Raw genomic sequence first — 18,480 nt, 5'->3', positions numbered from 1 at the left:
ACGTCGTCTTCACTGCACTGTTGATATTTATTTAGGAATATAAGGAGCAATACGACATCTACTAGACATTTTCGGATTAAAATGAGCAAAACGCCCAAAACGACACCGATTGTCATCCACGTTAATTAACATCTTCATTACATAGTAATTTAATTATCTAATGAAACATACGTGGGGAGATGAAACGCAACACAGAAGGGAACCGACGATACACCTAGAGGATTTCACAAATAGATTTGGCCACCCACCACACTCCGCAATTTACACAGATGATGTCATAATAACGTGTGTCGGTCGATAACCTGCCCCATCTCAAACAACTACTCATGGCACAGTCCGGGAAAGGGATCAACGAACTGGATGGATATACAAAAGAATCTTTGTACATGTTTTTACGCGCCGTCTTAAACATACTCAACCGTTGGAACAGATCTTCCCCGATAAGCCGAACTCCCTCTGATTGGAGTGGATAGTGATGTGCATCAAATTGGTGAAGAAAACGAACCGCCATCTGCTCGTCCCCATATAACATAGAGAAAATTCCACATGCAAGAGTGGACTCGGCATCTTCGGGGACGTTGTTTTTTAGTAGTGCGATACCGCCCTGAATGTCTTGCTCCTCGGCAACGATCCGTAGGCCCTCGTTGTAGATTGCTATGCTGTTCCCTGCTTTCAAGCATTTTTCGAAAATACGCCTGTGAATCCCTTCTTCCTGGTGTTCACCATTTGGATTCCTTGTCGTTTGGAATGAAGAAGGATGTTCACAGATGTGGTAGATGCTGGCAACCTTCAGAACTTCTGGGGCAAGCACCGCATCCACTCCTCGCCGACCAGCCTTTAATAATGGGCCAAGGCGCCAGAACCCATCAATTACGAGATGCTTGGCTATTTTTATCAACATCTCGTCTGGCAGATCAATCTTCTTACGGCTAGCAGACGCCATTTTTTGGGAGTTCAGTTAACTAATAGCAATATGTGCAGAACCAAATAGACGGAAACTGCCGCCTGCCCACTAATATAACCTACGATGTGAGAGGTGGTTGGGGAGTTTGGCGAAAATCCTGGAAATTTATACTACTTTCTTTATGACCTCGTTTTAAATTACCCTTTTGTTAACTACTTAATTACGAAGGAACCCATTTTAGATTTATGAGCTCTCATGCACGCCTACTCGATTATAATTACTAAAACATATAAGTAGTGCGAACCACGTGTCACTTTCATGTTATCGGATTTCAAATTCATTATATTCGTATTCGTTAAATATCGGCTGTAACTCAACCATCAGCTAACCCTAAGCCTAGACTATGACATTTGTAGGTTCTCTGATGTGACAACTTCGAAGAGAGTCGTATTTATTGTTGCTTTAGATATGATAGTTTTCTCATCATTATGTTTAATTGATGTGTATCCAGTTACATAATTATCATCACTTCCTCTCAAGTAGATCAATCCAGAGGGTTGCTATTCACTAGTATTGATTGTACGATTATTTAAGCTTCTGTACGTAGACGACTATCACAATATATTATGACTTCCAACGTACATCAACTATGGTGTGGGGAATAAATTATCTTTCTGATAAGATAATACAAACATTCGTCTTATTATTAGGAGATAGTACAAGCATTCCGTCATTTCTTTTACTTTATTTAATGTCCAAAAAGAAATAAACATTTACTAATATTTTTGTGAAATAGCTACTAATAATAACAATTTTAATATTCAAAACTCTCCCTATTATTTTCTATCTCAATTTCAACAATTATTCGAATATTAAATAAATAGGATAGAGTACGTTTTAATAATAAAACCATTGTACATATTCTCACGAAATTAAACCAATATTTGAAATAGAAAACAACATTTGATTTCTATTTCTCGTTTGTTTTTCATTCCTCATTCCGCGGACAGTCTGACGAACGTCCGTGCAGATTTTGTATGGGTTCCGGAGCTTTCTGCTTCCTGGGCAATTGTTTCAATTGTTGTCCCATCGTGTCCCATCACATTGTTAATGTAGTGTTGTGCAGCAAACTCACTTCTATAAGTTTAAAAAATTAAATGTACATGTGAGAGTCTGAACAGATAAGAACACATACGCTTTCATACCAATTATTAATATAATAATTGTGATGGCCAAGTCCTTCGAAATCTGCTCGAATGAAGAATTTAGAAGACGCTTTGGTGTGTACAAGACATGGTACGCCTACACACAATTACGTAATTGAGTTGCTAGACAAATTACATGTACTTGCTTCTATCATAATAACAATTTCATCTGACGTACCTTCATAACTCCCAACCTTAAAGAACCAGAAGACACAAAACACTGGCTCGGATTTGTGGAGAACATGACATCCCTTTGATTCCCAATCAGAGAGGAATTGATGGGCATAGAAGTCTGTGAGACGACATTTGACACTTTCATTCCTGCATTAACGCACAGTTGCTTTCAAATTTAAACCTATGAAGTTCCAATATATATATGTATATTACTATGTCTATAGCATAATAGGTACTTAACCTGCCATTCAGGAGAGTGAAGATAACTTCAATACACCTGCCATCGTAACGTCTTCTTATGACGTCCACATTTACGATGCACCCACAAACATCTAAGGGGGGGAAAATAAAATGGGGATGTAACGTTTATTTTGTACTTTTGCAAATGATACACTTAAAAGTAACGTCCTCAACTGACCAAACGACCACTAAATGAATCTCAGCAACCATCGCAAGTTCATAATTCCACGGACATTAATATATACATATTAAAGAAATTATAGATAAAACATACCGAAAGAAACGGGATGAGTAACTCTGCCACGAGTTATATCATCGATATCCTCGAAGCGGAAGTAATTTTTGTGATTCAAAGGTTGGATCACATCCATGGTTGACTCATGCGTAAACTTGATTTGGTATGGGTGATGAGTATTCCTCTCCTTAAGAGTTGGATTGATTAATTTAAACTCCCGAATATCGTACCAGGAACCGATTTCAGGGTTTGGCGGGATATTTGGGTATTCACCTTGTAGAAACGCCACTTCGATTGTGGAACCCTTCATAACATATAAATTGTTATACATCAAAAACTGTTGGATTTAGCGAATTAAGAAAGACTTGTTCAACTAACCTCTTCGTCCACAAGGAGGAGAACTCGTTTTATAAAGCATTCGTGAATCGACCAAGCGTTCAACACCTTGGCGTGGATACACCAACACCAATTCCTTCTCTCACGGTCCAGTTCAGCAATACGATCGGTTCTGAAGCTCATGGTGATCTCAGATTTTGGATATCTCTTACTTTAAACTATGTTAGGATTTGACGAAGGTTGAGAGCAATTTAAATATTTACGGAGAGCGAAATCTCGAAACGGCGCGGCCTTTCAACTTTCTATGGTGTCCGTTTAATAAGACCCTAAATGTACGTACCTTCCCAATGTAGTATACGTACATATGTATAGTTTGTATATTTACAAGACTAACAAATAACCGGGAATCATAAATTAATAACGAGATCCCGACCAAAACGAAAGAGGATATCGCTAAGCCCACACCTTAACCATTAAACTCATAAATGTTAACAAGCATCGATAGACCAAAATTATGTTTCCCTCAATTCGAAACCCTGTACCATAATTGTGATAAACACTTCAAGAGATGGTTTAATCAGGCTTGTTTTAAATAATATTCGGTTATTAGCGGTTTCAGATTTACAAGCAGAGTAAAGGTAGATCAAATATTTAGCTTTTCTAGATTAAGGGCGAAGAGCATAATAAAAAGGTATACAATTTATGCATGTCTTTCTCATGCATTAACCACAAAAAGACAAATAAACTGTAGTTAAAAATAATATCTATCTTGAACAGCCACATATTTGATTTATAAAGTTAGAGAATTCGTGTAATTTTATTTGTAAAATATGCTAGTACGGAAACGTGTCTTTTTCTACAAACCGGATTTGAGACAAATTATATACGAACTACACAACTTTCCAATTTGACGTCCGGAACAGCCAATAGCTATAGCATTAAATGCGACAAGTACATGCAGGGATTTGACATCTTCTTTTGTGTAAAATCATTCTTACTTATATTTTGAAATGACTATTATCTCATCATAGTGTTTACTGATCACTTTTTAAGCAAGTAATAATTATAAACTTTGCCCAACGAGTACAGTATATATTTTTGGTTACCAAGACGACGAGAGAAAAACCTTTATCGTGTGAACCAGTATGATGTTGCGTAAGCATTACGTACACCTTTTCCCAACTAATTACTCTGTGTAACTTATTCTTCAATACGCATTGTGCTAAAAGGACACGCAGAGTAATTATATTGTACAGTTTATATACGAATTTCACAACCTACCTCCTTTATTGTTGAAGCATATATAATAGCTCCGATAACGAAATCTCAAAAAAAAGAAAAAATGCCGAAAGCACACAATAAGCTCCCATATCTCCCTGATGATATTTTACTCTAAATCTGTAGGCTTCTCGCAGTAGATGGGCTGTCGCACCTTGCTCCAATTTTGAAGTCGGGTCGGCGAGGACTGAAGACGGTGCTCGACCCCTATGTTCTAAAGGATGCAAACATCTACAACATCTGTTGGGATCCGTTATTGATCCAAACGTCAGACGACCCAAATGGTGGCCCTCAAGATAAAGGGATTCATAGGCGTATATTCAAAAAATGCTTCAAAGCTGGAAACGAAGTTGCAATCTACTACGAGGGCCTCCGGATTGTTGCGGAGGAGAGAGACATCAAGCGAGGCATTTCTGTTCTATCTCGTAACGTTCCCGCAGACGCTGAGGCAACACTGGCATGTGGTATCTTTTCTATTTTATATGGAAGCGAACAGATGGCGGTTCATTTTCTTCACTTATTTGATGCACATCACTTTCCTCTCAAATCGCATGGGGTCAGCTTTGTAGGCAAGTCTGTGTTTCGCCTGTTGTTTACATACCAGGTGGCAATTCAAAACACGTACAAGGATACATTCGTCTATCCATCTACTCACCTCATCCCTAACCCGGACTGTGCCGCCATTTGTTGTATCCAATCCGGTTTCTTCTCTATAAACTTTCGAGATTACGACATCTTGTGTACTAATTGCGGACTTTGGTGGTTGGCGAAATCTATATGTGAAATCCTTTAGTTGTATAATCTCCAATGGCTGCTCTTTAAAGTTTATTTTTTTTTTTTTTTAATGTGCTGTTGTATACGTCTGGTACGTACATGTGAACTTATATGAGCGGTGGTACGTACATCGATAATTTGTAGGGTATGTTATTAAATAAAACAAGACGATATGAACGGGACTAGTCCATGTGTACGTACACGTCACACACAATAGAACTAGTAAGGTTCCCCATGTACAACTATGTATTTATGTACGATGCCCTGTTACGTTGTACGTACACAAATACATAGGTGTGGCACCGTGTACGATGGCGGGATAACACTAAATAGAATACATACGTTGATTATAAAATAAACTCCGGCATACACCGGATAACGGTTCGAGGTTCCAAAAAGAAAAAAACAACCATCAAGTACATAATATTTATACATTAACCTAGTTGAAAACATCGTCACTAAGGTTAATCCGCAAAAAAAATAAAAACATGAAAAGAGGATCTTAAAAGAACGGGCGCAACTCCTGTGCATACCAGTAGAAAAAACAGGACTTACACCCAGTGAGGTAGCTACTGCAAGTACACCTACGGCGGTGGAGGAGAGAAGGCGACGATCTCACTTCAAAAAGGGGACCACCGAGATGGAGGTTCGCAACATGGTACATAACCAGGCCAGCGACTTCAACGGCGGTGGTCATGTGAGGGACCATGAACCAGAAAATATTGCCAAACGCCTCGGCCTCTGTCACTTGGCCGGTAAACGTTGCGAACAGCACATAAGCGAAATTCGCATACGGATCCATTGGTGCAAAATAGCGTAGCTTTGCCATACCTTCAGCAAAGGTGGGGGAGTTTGAAGCTAGCCTGACGCCGTCAAGATAGTTCGCTACGATGTGGCCCCTGTATAGGAGAAGCTCAAAGTAGGGCCTGAACTTAGACTCCATAGTGATGGACTGTGGCCACGTGATGAACGGACGAAGTTGAACAGTTTGGAGGTCGACAGTGTTCAGCGCCTCGACCAATACGGGGATAGGAGTGACAGATACGGGAATAAAATTGACAAGGAGGCTTGTAGGGTTTGGCAGCTTGATGGCCAGGAATATCTCGTTCGGAGGGGTGTTCATTGTTTTTGTTTTTGTTTTTTATTTTGTTGGAGACGATATGGGCTGTGGATGGTATTTGCTGTGTGTAGGGAACAAAACATCTTCTTACGTACACACATCTATATATAGTGAGAACAGTGGTAATTTTATTTTTACTATAACAGGTAATTAATTCGATGGTATTTAACAGTAAAATGTACTGATTGCATAGGAATATATTTATATAAAAATGTAATGATTCAATTATGTTTATTAGCCACGCCAAAAGTATTCAACAAGCTATGTTGGTTCTTTGGTACTCGTGTACGTATATAAGTAAAATTACATAACTGATATTTGACATCTACAACCCTGCAAGTCATATGGATTAAAATTCACTTATATGGACGTCAAATCAGTTGGCCATTGCATTAAAAATACCAACATGTCATTGCATTAAATACGACTACTATTAGATACAAACACATTGTTAATTTCCCTATATTATATATTAAATATAGTGGTTTCAATTTTAAGTATGAAAGGGTAATATGCAATTCGAGCTACACGTGCATGTAACTGTTGATGTAGGTCTTAGCCATGTATCGTACAGAATAAGATATTCGATAAACTATTAGTTTTACTAAAACTAATAGCCAGTTATCACATCTAACAAAGTTCGTGGTTACGTTTATTAGCTTGACTTATTCTGCAAAGGTGCATCGATGACAAAATACTTCGTTTAATATTAAAATTAGAATTGATAGGAGATAGGGTGTACACGGAAACGAGGAAATGCAAACATGTTTCGTTATAAAACTACCAAAGCATTTGACTAATTCGGCGAGCGCACCACCAGATTGTGCATTTCCTGCAACGATGCTTGTAAGGGCCCACCATATTGAGTACGTCTTCCTTCCTCATTGAGAGCGCGCATTTTAGTGCGCACGCAGGAGTTGTTATTTCCCCATCATCAGGGTAGTCAAAAAACACACCATAAGTTGTATTGTGTGATGCTCCATAGTGAATAAGCTCAGTGATGAGTTCTTCACACATATCTCCAACCTCTTCGGAGTCAAGTGGGTAGTGTTTTATAGAAAACAGCTGAAGCAAATGACCCGCCTGGACTCCGGACCCTTTACAGATGCACAACATGGCAGACGCAAGAGTAGCGTCGGCATGTGTTGGTACGTTACGCAGGAGTAAATTTACGGCCCCTTCAATGTCCCCATCTTTTGTTGCAAGACGAAAGCCTTCATAATATATGGCCGTTGGATTATCCGCATCAAGGCACCTTTCAAAAAACTTCCGGTGTCGACCACCAAACATGATATCATCGGGGTCACTGCACATGTTGAAGATGTTTGCCTCTTTCAAGACGTCGCGACGGTAAACTATAGTTTTGCCTCTACTTCCCGAACGTAGGAGTGACTGCATGTACCACCAGTGTTTTGCTGCCATTAGTTTAGCTATTCGCGCCAACAGATCGTCAGGAAGATTTGGGTTGGTCATATTTGTAGTGAAAGTATTATGTGCACATTGTAATGCAAACGATTTTATAATACAATCGTTTGATATGGTTGGGGAAGTATTTGGTATGGATATAAATGATACTTGATATAACTGCGTGACAAGATGGCGAGGTAACATCAAACCACTAATTATTAAGAGTTTATAAACATCCACTAACAATATAGATGGAGTGTCGTTTTGAGAATCTTAATGGGCCGGTTGGAATATTTTAGGCCTCTTTACATCATAACCATATATAATCCCCCACATCCCCTATTAGTATACACGTGTCATAACCATATTACGGATTTGAAGTCTACTACTATAATCTACTATCTCAATCTCGATTATTCACTACCCGCTCAGCTTAACGTCTATTGTCAGACATGACACCAGTTGGCAACTGCGATGTGACAACTGATACCCGCAAAAGTCTTATATGGGAAGACGTAGAAGAGTTGTTTAACAAGTAAGTAGAGGGATGTGACTTATATCTCATCGATGTGTCTTGATGAGTACGTTTAACATGATGTGTTTGTAATCATTACTAAGTTACGAAATCTGGTCACAGTGTGAACTAAGGGTGTGAACAAATAATATATTCACACATGGTTCGTATGGAACAATGATTACTACGTATTTAGGCTATAGTTTGACCTCTCTCTATGTCGAATTATGTGCGGATTTGTAACTTGTATTAGTATTAAACAAAAAAGAAAAATCAAATTATTGCTTTGTTCAGTGCGGAATTTATGAAACCGCTAGGTAAATGGTAGTTGGGTAAAGTATATGCGGTTCATGGGCTCCAAGTATATGCGGTTCATGTGTTAACTGTTTTGGAAACCGCAACAGTAATTTTGCGTTTCCAAAAAAAACTAAAACTACAGAATATGTCTTGATTGGTAACATCACGCGGATTTAAAAAAAAAAAAAGCTTAAAAGGCGCACTTATGCATGTCGCCGTTCATTGCCATAATTATTAAAAACCCTGCAACTCCCAACTACAACTCTCCCTTTATTTAGAGTACCCTCCACAAGTTGCAACACATACGAAACATTGTTTTAAAAAAATCAAGTGAAAATGACGACTGCAACTCGAAAAATGCCGATATACCCGATGAAATATTGATTAAAATCCTCGGCTTTCTCGCAGTTGATGGTTTGGAGTACCTCGCTCCAATACTAAAGGCAGGTCATCGAGGTGTAGAAACGGCGCTCTCTCCCCAAGTTTTAAAGGTTGCTAACATCTTCAGCTTATGCTGGGATCCGACGAGCTTTCAAGCACCACATCACCCAAATGGTAGAGTCCAAAATGAAGGGATCCACAGGCGTATCTTCAATAAATGCCTAGATGCTGGCAACAAACAGGCAATTTTTTTCGAAGGTTTCCGGGTTGTTGCCGAAGTGGAAGACATTAAGCAAGGTATCGCACTCCTAACTCGTAATGTTCCCGCGGAATCTATAGCGACACTCGCTTGTGGGTTTTTTTCTATGTTAGATGGGAACTACGAGATGGCTAGACATTTTCTTCAACTGTTTGATTCACATCACTACCCACTTAAATCGGAACGAGCAAGGTTTCTGGCCAAGGGGGTGTTCCGGTTGCTGTGTAGATATCAGACGGCGCGAGTAGACACATACAGGAACACATTCGTCTATCCTATTGCTCCCTTTATCCCTTCTCCGGAATGTGGTCGATTGTGTTTATTGAAGCATGGTTTCAAAAACAAATGGTATGAAGATTATGACATTGGCTGCAGAAATTGCGGCCTCTGGTGGTTGGCAAAAGCTATGTCCGAGATCCTGTAGTTACTTTTCTCATAATATGTTTCGCCCTAAACGTAATATGTAACGAATATCATGTTTTCAACGCAGTTCTTATATCTTCTAGAATCCTTCTACGGCAACTAAATCCGTTTACAATGTCTCCCTGTTGTACTACCATTTTGGTTCATGTAACACCTAGGTTGTATCCTTCATAAGAACGCGGAATCTATCGCTACTTAATATGTTGTTTACGAAAACTAAGAGGTTGGGTGCCTAAAACTCGTACCTACCCATTGCAAAACCACTTATATATAATACTAAGACGTACACAACCTGAAAGATATTAGTGTAATAACAACGTTTATAATTTCAGTGTACGTACAATAGTATATACTTTAGGCCTTGTACGTATTAGATTTTGCAATTTGCGTGTTCGTAGAATGGGAAGGAATAGTTCAGGTATTATCTCCCTTTATGCAATTACTGTTTGGGTGAGCAAAACCCCCTTTATGCAAATTAATTATAAATATATCCGCTGACGCAGATTCTTCTATTTCGTATTAGTATATACGTGGCGCCACCATAATAACGGATGTCAAATGCGTTATAGACTACTTAGACAATTATTTCTCTTAAATTCCGCTAGGCTCTAGTTAGGGTAGACATGACAGCAGTAGGTTGGACGAAGTGACAACTCCTACCCCCCAAGTCGTGTTATCTCAGCGAGTTTTAATTAAACAGTAGTAAGTGACGTTTGTCTCGGCGCATTACAACAATAAACGGGTAGGGTGTTAGCTAAATACGTATCTCGTTAGCGTTCTATAAATTATAATTACCAGTCCCACTGAGTGCAACCTGAACTTTGTGTTCTTCAAACACCCTTCTGTACAAGTTGTAGTTCCTACTGAAAAATCACAGCAAGATGGCGTCAGCGTCTCAAAAAATGCCTCATCTACCAGATGAGATGTTGATTATCATCTTCGGGTTTCTCGCAGTTGATGGTTTGAACTACCTAGCTCCAATAGTCAAGGCAGGACCTCGAGGAGTCAAAACAGCGCTTAGGCCTCAAGTTCTCAAGGATGCTAACATCTCCAGCATTACTTGCCATCCTTCTTGGTTCCAAAAATTACATCATCGAAATCGTAGAATAAAAGAGGAAGGGATGCACTGGCGTATCTTCGAAAAATGCCTTGATGCTGGGAACGAAAAGGCAATCTATTACGAAGGTCTCCGGGTTGTTGCCGAGGAAAGCGACATTGAGGGAGGTATTGCACTTCTAACTCGTAACGTACCGCAAGAGATGATGCCACACTAGCATGTGGATTTTTTTCTATGTTACATGGGAACCTCGACATGGCGGGTCATTATCTTTACATGTTTTTGGAATACCACTACCAACTAAATACAACTCAAACAAGGATTTTGGGCAGGGAGTTGTTCATGTTGCTGGGTAGATATCAGACGGCGCGAGAAAACACGTACAAGGATACATTCGTCTATCCGATTGCCCCTTTGATCCCTTCTCCGGAATGTGCTAAATTGTGTTTATTGGAGCATGGTCTGTACTCTCTCAACTATCGAGACTATGACATGGTGTGCAACAATTGCGGCCTTTGGTGGTTGGCGAAATCTATATCCTTTAGTTATATTATCTCTTTAGATGTTTCGCCCTAAACGTTTCATCTAAATGCCTTCTGTTATAAACGCAGTACTAATATCTACGTCATAGGCTTTACGCGGACTGAATCCGGCCTTTTGTTTCAATGGTTTTCTCTTCTACTTATTTTTAAGCATGTACCACTTGATGTTGTTTCCTTTCCTTTTGTAACTGTTCTATCTTGCAAAAGAACTATACACAATAGATATATCTGCCAATTGTGTATGTACAACAAAGTGTGTGTGGGTACATGGGTCCTTACGTTTGGTACGAGAAATGTATTGTTTTGTTACTACTGTGCATTCGGTTGGTGAAGTCGGGAAGTGTTCACATCCCTATGATTTCAAGGTATCGGGCCTCAATTTTAATAAGCCCATTCGGTATGGATTTGTTGTTTATTTCTTAAACTCAAACAACATTCGGTCAAATTTAATAAGCCCATTCGAACGCACATCAGAAGGCCTCAATTTTTAGAGTTTGAGTTGAGGACCCATTTAAAAATTTCAAAAATTACATCGGCCTTACTGAGAAAAACAATTTAAAAGTAAACAATACAATTTCTTTTCGCATTGGGCCTCCAATGTTGCTGGACCGGCAATTAAATTATGGTTTTTTAATATGTAAACTACGAATTAAAGTAAATTTGAAATATAAACCCGAAGAAAAACAAAGAAAGCGAAGAGTCGCGACGTTTTGTTTTATTTAAATAGCATCACCCTGTCTCCTTTCCAAACCCAGGGTAGACACGAGTAACAGGATCTTATCAGAAAAAACCATGGAGTTTAGAGTTGATGCCATCGCTGATCTTAGACCAGGAAAAACGAATTAGATTATCCAAGCGAAGGTCTTGAATTCGTGGTATGTTACTGAGTTCTTTTGGAAGCGGGTTCTGCTCCTTGCTGATACACGGGTTAGTCCACTTTGCTTTGTAAAATATTTGCACGAAGTTGTTAACCAACGCAGTGGTCTTCTACACAATTGATATGCAATTTGTAGGGTGACACAATCGAGGTGGCGTTTTTACCAGGGACCTATAAGAAAATGAGGAAGTATATCTTTGATGGTGATTGGTATGAAATTAGGAATTTCAAGGTCATCCAGCCAACACTTAGGGAGAGGAATACACATCATCCTTTCCAAATCAAATTTACTGATGAGTCGACGATGGGCCTGCTCTCACTGGTGAATCAAAAACACTACTTCCGTTTCGAAGATTTGGGTGATATATCTCGAGGGAGAATTACCCATCCCGTATCATTCGGTACGCTTATCTTCAATTTTCAATTACACAAATCGTTTGAAACAATGTTAAAAACGTTTGCTAATTGATATATTTGTGATTATCACTAGTTTTTAGGCCTCATACTAAATAAATAGGTTAGTAGACAATTTCATATCAAAATACATAGGTCATAACATTTAAAGTATGTGTCTACCCCGAATCAGATGTCTGTGGGTGTGTAGTTGGGGTGGAAGATAGAAGATTACTCGAGGGGGCAAATGCGGCCAATGAAGTTGTCCTCACCCTACTGAATGGGAGGTAAAGGAGATTTGTGCTACCTTTTCAATACATTTACATTTAAAGTTATTTTGTATTCCCGTTCAATATTAACCTGAGAAAATCGTAGGAATGAAACCCTCAAGTGTCGTGCCCTAGATGATTATGCTGCTCGCTTCATAAATGCTTGGGAAGCACTCGGGTGTCATCTTACTTTTACATCCGAACCTGTCTTTTGTATTTTGCGGTTCTGGAAGGTTGGAAGCTACGAAGGTATGTTCGATTTGATAGATCACATAAGGAAACCAGCCTTGTGAAACCATATACAACTAATTTTGTAAATGTTCTGAAGGTGCTCCTTGCCTCGTCAACACAACCGCCTCTTCGCTGTTCTATATAAAACCAGATTTCGAGGGAATGGAACATCACAAGGAGATGTAAGCTCTTTGTTTTCCTACTAAAAGACCTAATTGTATTTGTTGCTACTATCAAATACGTTAATACACTTTCTATATTTACCGCAGATCTGAAATCGCTGAACGTTACTATATAGAACATATAATGGAGCACGTAGGGGAGAATGCAGTACCTTGAGAATAAAGGAACCATATGGGCGAAAGGGAGAACTCAGGGACCATATTTATTTAAAGAACCGGCACAGATCTATGCAATTTATTAACTTTTTTTTCCCCGGTGTGTTTGTACTTTTGAATGAACCCAATGTTACGCTGATTATGGATAATATATGGTTATGTTTTGTCAACAAAATATAAAATTTAGTACTCCGCAATATATGTACGTACATAACAATAGTTATCTACGATAAGTGAACATGTCAACACTATCCAACCATCGAATTATGTCCTCTCTAATGGACTATATAAAGCCCACAAACAGATATATTTCGCTTTAAAAAGCTTCTTATTCAAACAGAAAACCGTTTGCTTGAGATTTCTAAAAAGCCCACACGAGTAATAGGCCCATTTAGGGCAGCCGGCAACAATTTCTCCAACAATTATAGTTAAACAAAAATGTGGGCTTAGAAATTAAAAAGGGCCATCATAAACATGTTACAAAAAGCTATGTTGGCACTTACGAAAAAAGAGTATTATCCTCACGCCAATTAAAGATAACACGTCTATTGTCGCCCATGCACTACGTATTAGCTGGACATGTTGTACGGTTGTGGCCAACCTGTTGACACTGAGAACAAGCATGCTGTTTGCGGGGCCGCTTCGTCTCCAACGCAACCTCGACAAAAGACTTCCTCCTCGTCATCTTTGGCCTTCCTGGAGGATTCCTAACAAAAGGCGGTTTACATCTGGACGGTGTAATATCAGTAGGAATGATGCATGATGTATCTATCGGCATTATCGCCTCCGCATACCCACTGCAGAGGCTGTCTCTGCGGAAGTATGGATGGTGTTGGTTTATAACTGATACGTTGGCCGTATATGCGGCTGCGATAGCATGTACGCATGGCATCCTCTCTAGATCAAAACGCCTACATGAACACCTCTTATACCTCAGATTGACAACATGCGTTGAGTTACCACCACTTACTTCAAATCGATCTTCATCAATTTCTTGAACCTTTAGACGCCTTGACTGTTCAATACGTGCCTATGAGTAAATCAAAGCGTAAGTTCATATAACCAAAACAACAAAACATATCCACTAACATTTTTCAGGCCTTTTGTTAACATATATATCGATGGATATGTTAATGAATGTCACACCTGTAACAGGTTCTCCACTCCTTTGGTGAGTAAAGTTGGCATTGCGGCAGCTTGTTTTCTCCTTGTAGCAAACCAACGTGTCAACATATTCCGAACAGCTTCTAGTAACTCTACAATGGGATAGGCTCTGGTAGGATTCAGTACTTTGTTTAGCGATTCTGCAATGTTGCTCGTGGTGAAGTTGTACCTATCACCAGGAAAGTGCGCCCTGCTCCACTTGGTTACATCTGCACGAACCAAGTAAGCATGCAGTTGCGGATTCGCTTCTTGAATTTGCTGGAAGATTTCTTCGAAATCAACTACACGGTACGCTGCAGCTGCTTTTTTTACCAGCCGGAATGTTTCGCTCCCACTAAATCTCAGGATAATATTCTTGTGAAGATGATAAGTGCAGATTCCTCGACTTGCCAGGGGGTACACTTTAGCGATAGCTTTACCAATAGATTTATGCCGGTCAGATATCAGTGCAAGCTCTTCATCATCAGGAATTACACTACTTAATTGAGTAAAGAACCATTCCCACGACACGTCGTTCTCTGTATCAACAACCGCATACGCCAGAGGGAAAATATTAAAATTCCCATCTTGTGTTGTCGCTATCAGAAGAGTCCCTTTGAATTCACCTTTCAAAAAGGTTCCATCTACAACTACAACTTTCCGCATATACCTGAAACCCTTAATGCATCCAGCAATCACAATGAAAACATACTTGAATCTGTCTTCTGCATCAACGACCAGTCTAGTAAGGGTCCCCGGATTAGAGGACCTCAGCCTGTATAAATATGCCGGTAATTCAGCGTATCCACTTTCAGGTGTACCCCTAACATACTCCCGCGCCTTTATAAGTGTACGATGTGCCTTCCAGTAGCCAAGCTATTATATGAAAATGGTCAGTAAAAGACATCAGCACTAAACACTATCAACTAGATCGAATTATATATATGTGCAGTGCAGGCCATAGAATCAACTAATTTCTGACAAACTCAACAAACTTAAGCTACGATCTGTTTGTACACCCTATAAACAAGTACACTCACAGAGCCAACCATAAAACAAACATATTCAAGTATTCCAGTAGCCAACCTGTACACCATATCGTAGGTTGAGCCCATCCCCAACAAGATTTGGCACAACAGAACTTCCCACACCACCAACATAATCCTTGTATAATTGAGCTAGGATTGGTGGTTTAGCATTACGGCTACGGCCATATCGTTCCGTAACAGAGCAAGTATGTTCACGACAATATCTGCGAATATGAAACACCGGCGAATCTCCATGGTTGAAGCCCGTATTCTCCATTTACAACCTTTTACCCAACACTCAACGATTAACAAAACGGGCGTTGAATATCGAACATTGTAATCATATTTATCTAATACACTCAGCACCCTCAACCTTGCCACCAATGTTTCTTTGCTATCAAACTTATACCCCACAGCAATATCACCACCTCCGTTTTCTATTTTGCGAACCTCATTCTCAATTGCATCAGTTGCAGAGTTAGTCTTGCGGGTACGGTTATTTGATTCTGTGTTACACACATTTTCCTCTATACAAGACCCACCCCCAGGTCCGTCGTCCAATGATTCCTCTACTTCATCCGGGGCGAAGTTGGAGTACAGCAGATAGTCTTCATCCCCTGAACTTGCACCATCGCTGTCGTCACAGTAATCAAATCTACTGTTGTCCTCGTCATCTGCTTCATCTTCATCTAGATCATTTCCTACATTATCTTCACCGTCTTCCTTCCGACTCTCGTACTCATCATCTTTCTCTCCCATTTCCTCTGCCACGCCTACGAAATCATCTACAACGACTTCAAGGATCTTGGGTGTTGGTTCTGGGGTTTTCGGTTTAACTTCCTCGAACAAGGTTTCACCAGATTTAGCTTCGATCTCAACGCATAGCCGGATGAGTTCACTCCTATGCTGTTTGAGAAAGTTTTGAAACTGCCGACCATTCGAAACAATCACCGGTGGCATATAACATCCGCTTTTTTTATATCTATCTAACATATAGCTCAACTTTGTCGCGGAAGTTCTTTCACAGAAACCAAAGTCATCGTACACCATAGCAGTAAAGTCTTCAAACTTTGTTTCTTTATCGGCAACTATAATCCTGCACCCTTTCCTAGTATCAACATCAAACAACCAGCGCTTTTTGTCTACCCTCCAGCTCCCACACGCCAATACGATATCTTGCTCTTCCATGGATGAACCGAGATCAAAGATTAAAGAAACTGAGTAGGAAAAAGACGTTTGCTCCGGCAGACAAACAGAACACGATTGATGAATCTGCTACAAACTTTATTACATGAACACCATAGATCGGAAGAACAGTAAAGGTGTTTAGATCTTCTTCCAATAAGTCTATCGCAATGCTCGACTGTCTTTGCCAGCTCAAACAAATTCGTGTTATTCTGGTAAGACTTTACAGCTGTCAATCTTGCTTACTAAATCTACCACGGACAAGAAGCCTACCACAACACTACGAAAACTATTTCAAAAAACAAACAAAGTATACCAAAAATATCTGTAAGGAGAGAAGGCTGTCGCATAAATCTGTCGCAACATGCCATTAGTCTACCATAAATATCTTCCCACCCTGTTACGTTTGCCGCTACACGCGCTTAAAACAAAAGTCTATCATCAAAGGGAAATTCCTCTACCAACTTAATCTAACGAATCGATTTCATGTACGTCCACCGATAAGTGTACTAACACTACAACTAAGTGTACCATCTACAGTGACCGATAAGTGTACCAAGACTACAACTAAGTGTACCAAAAATATCTGACGTACACCTTTAATCAGTCCACGTGTATAAATCTACCATCAAAGGATCGGTAAACAAAAGTCTAGCATTAGCCGTAATTACGTTTTTTCTCAACACTAGTTTCAGGGGTAGTATAGGTACAAGGTGTTAGTCTAGTCATTACAAACAATTGTATGTTGCTTTTGTAATAAGGAAGCTTTTATGCAATATTCTAGTAACTCACCCAAGAAATAATCCTGAATAAAAATTCATTCTTATAATAATATTTGTTTAGTACTTTTAATCATTGGTCATTAAAATTTGGATCCATCCCTGTATTATTAAAAGAGAAGTACAACTTTTCTTTCAGACAAAAATGCCCCCGACGTCATTACCAGAAAACAACTTCATTAAGGTTAAATGAGATATTTACGTTTAACGGGTCGGTTCTATTTCTAAAATTACCCGAAATTCTTTAATCGGATCTGCATGAAAAAAGATCCGCGTCCTTTTAAACGGATTAATGGGTTATGTGCTTTTCCGGTTTTTTTCAATGAACGTAATTTTGAAATCTCATATATGATATGTGGGATGGAAGGATTCAAGTTGTCTCCTTCAAGATCCCTTGCTGTATAAATACCAACGACCGTAAAAGCGTTTGATGGTGGTGATTCACGAGGGTTAGAAAAAAAATGAGATTTGTAGATAATATTGTTTTTGTTTTTAATTAATAAACCAATTGTTCATTGATGGATCTAACATAGTTCTGTATAGTAGATTAGATAAAACAAGAAAAACTGATGAAAATCGTGGAAAAAATTTAAGTGATGGCGTGATTTTGCCGAAACCAGATCTCAAGGAAGAAGATAAGGGTAATTTTATAAATTTATAGTTAGATAAGGGTAATTTGTAAATTTTTCTTAACTATAAAAAAATTTGCTGGGGGTTCGAACCTAGAACCATGCGGTACAGCAGTCTTCGACTCATACCACTAGACTATGCCAAATTATACACACAATTTTAAACACAAATATTGACATTCATTGATACGATTAATAAAAATCTAAATAAAACTATCATTAATTCCCCCCAAAAATTGTCTTCTCCTAAAATTTTGGAAAGTTCTAAACGTAAGTAGTTACTAGATTATGACTCGCGGTATGCTGCGGGGCAAGTTATTATATATATTTTTTTTGCCAATATACTATTTTAATACTAATTTTGCTAATGTACAGTTTTGTTAACTTTAGTGATTTAGTAAATAATTCACGGTATACCACACAATAATTTTTGTTTAATACAATCTTAATTAAATCAATTTG

General features: G+C 39.0%; 1 protein-coding gene across 1 annotated transcript; it reads left to right on the top strand.

The window, feature by feature from the left end:
* The first annotated feature begins 12,204 nt into the window (after positions 1 to 12,204).
* Positions 12,205 to 13,255, top strand: LOC147931075 (uncharacterized). The gene is made up of 5 exons (XM_087477169.1): positions 12,205 to 12,424; positions 12,610 to 12,703; positions 12,792 to 12,934; positions 13,014 to 13,098; positions 13,186 to 13,255. Exons 1-5 carry the CDS (start codon positions 12,205 to 12,207, stop codon positions 13,253 to 13,255), a joined length of 612 nt encoding a protein of 203 aa, XP_087333295.1.
* Positions 13,256 to 18,480: the final 5,225 nt, after the last annotated feature.

Source organism: Camelina sativa, chromosome 12 (genome assembly GCF_030686135.1).
Source record: "Camelina sativa cultivar CO46 ecotype springtype chromosome 12, ASM3068613v1".
Lineage (NCBI taxonomy): Eukaryota > Viridiplantae > Streptophyta > Magnoliopsida > Brassicales > Brassicaceae > Camelina > Camelina sativa.
This window is presented reverse-complemented; position numbering and strand designations above follow the sequence as displayed.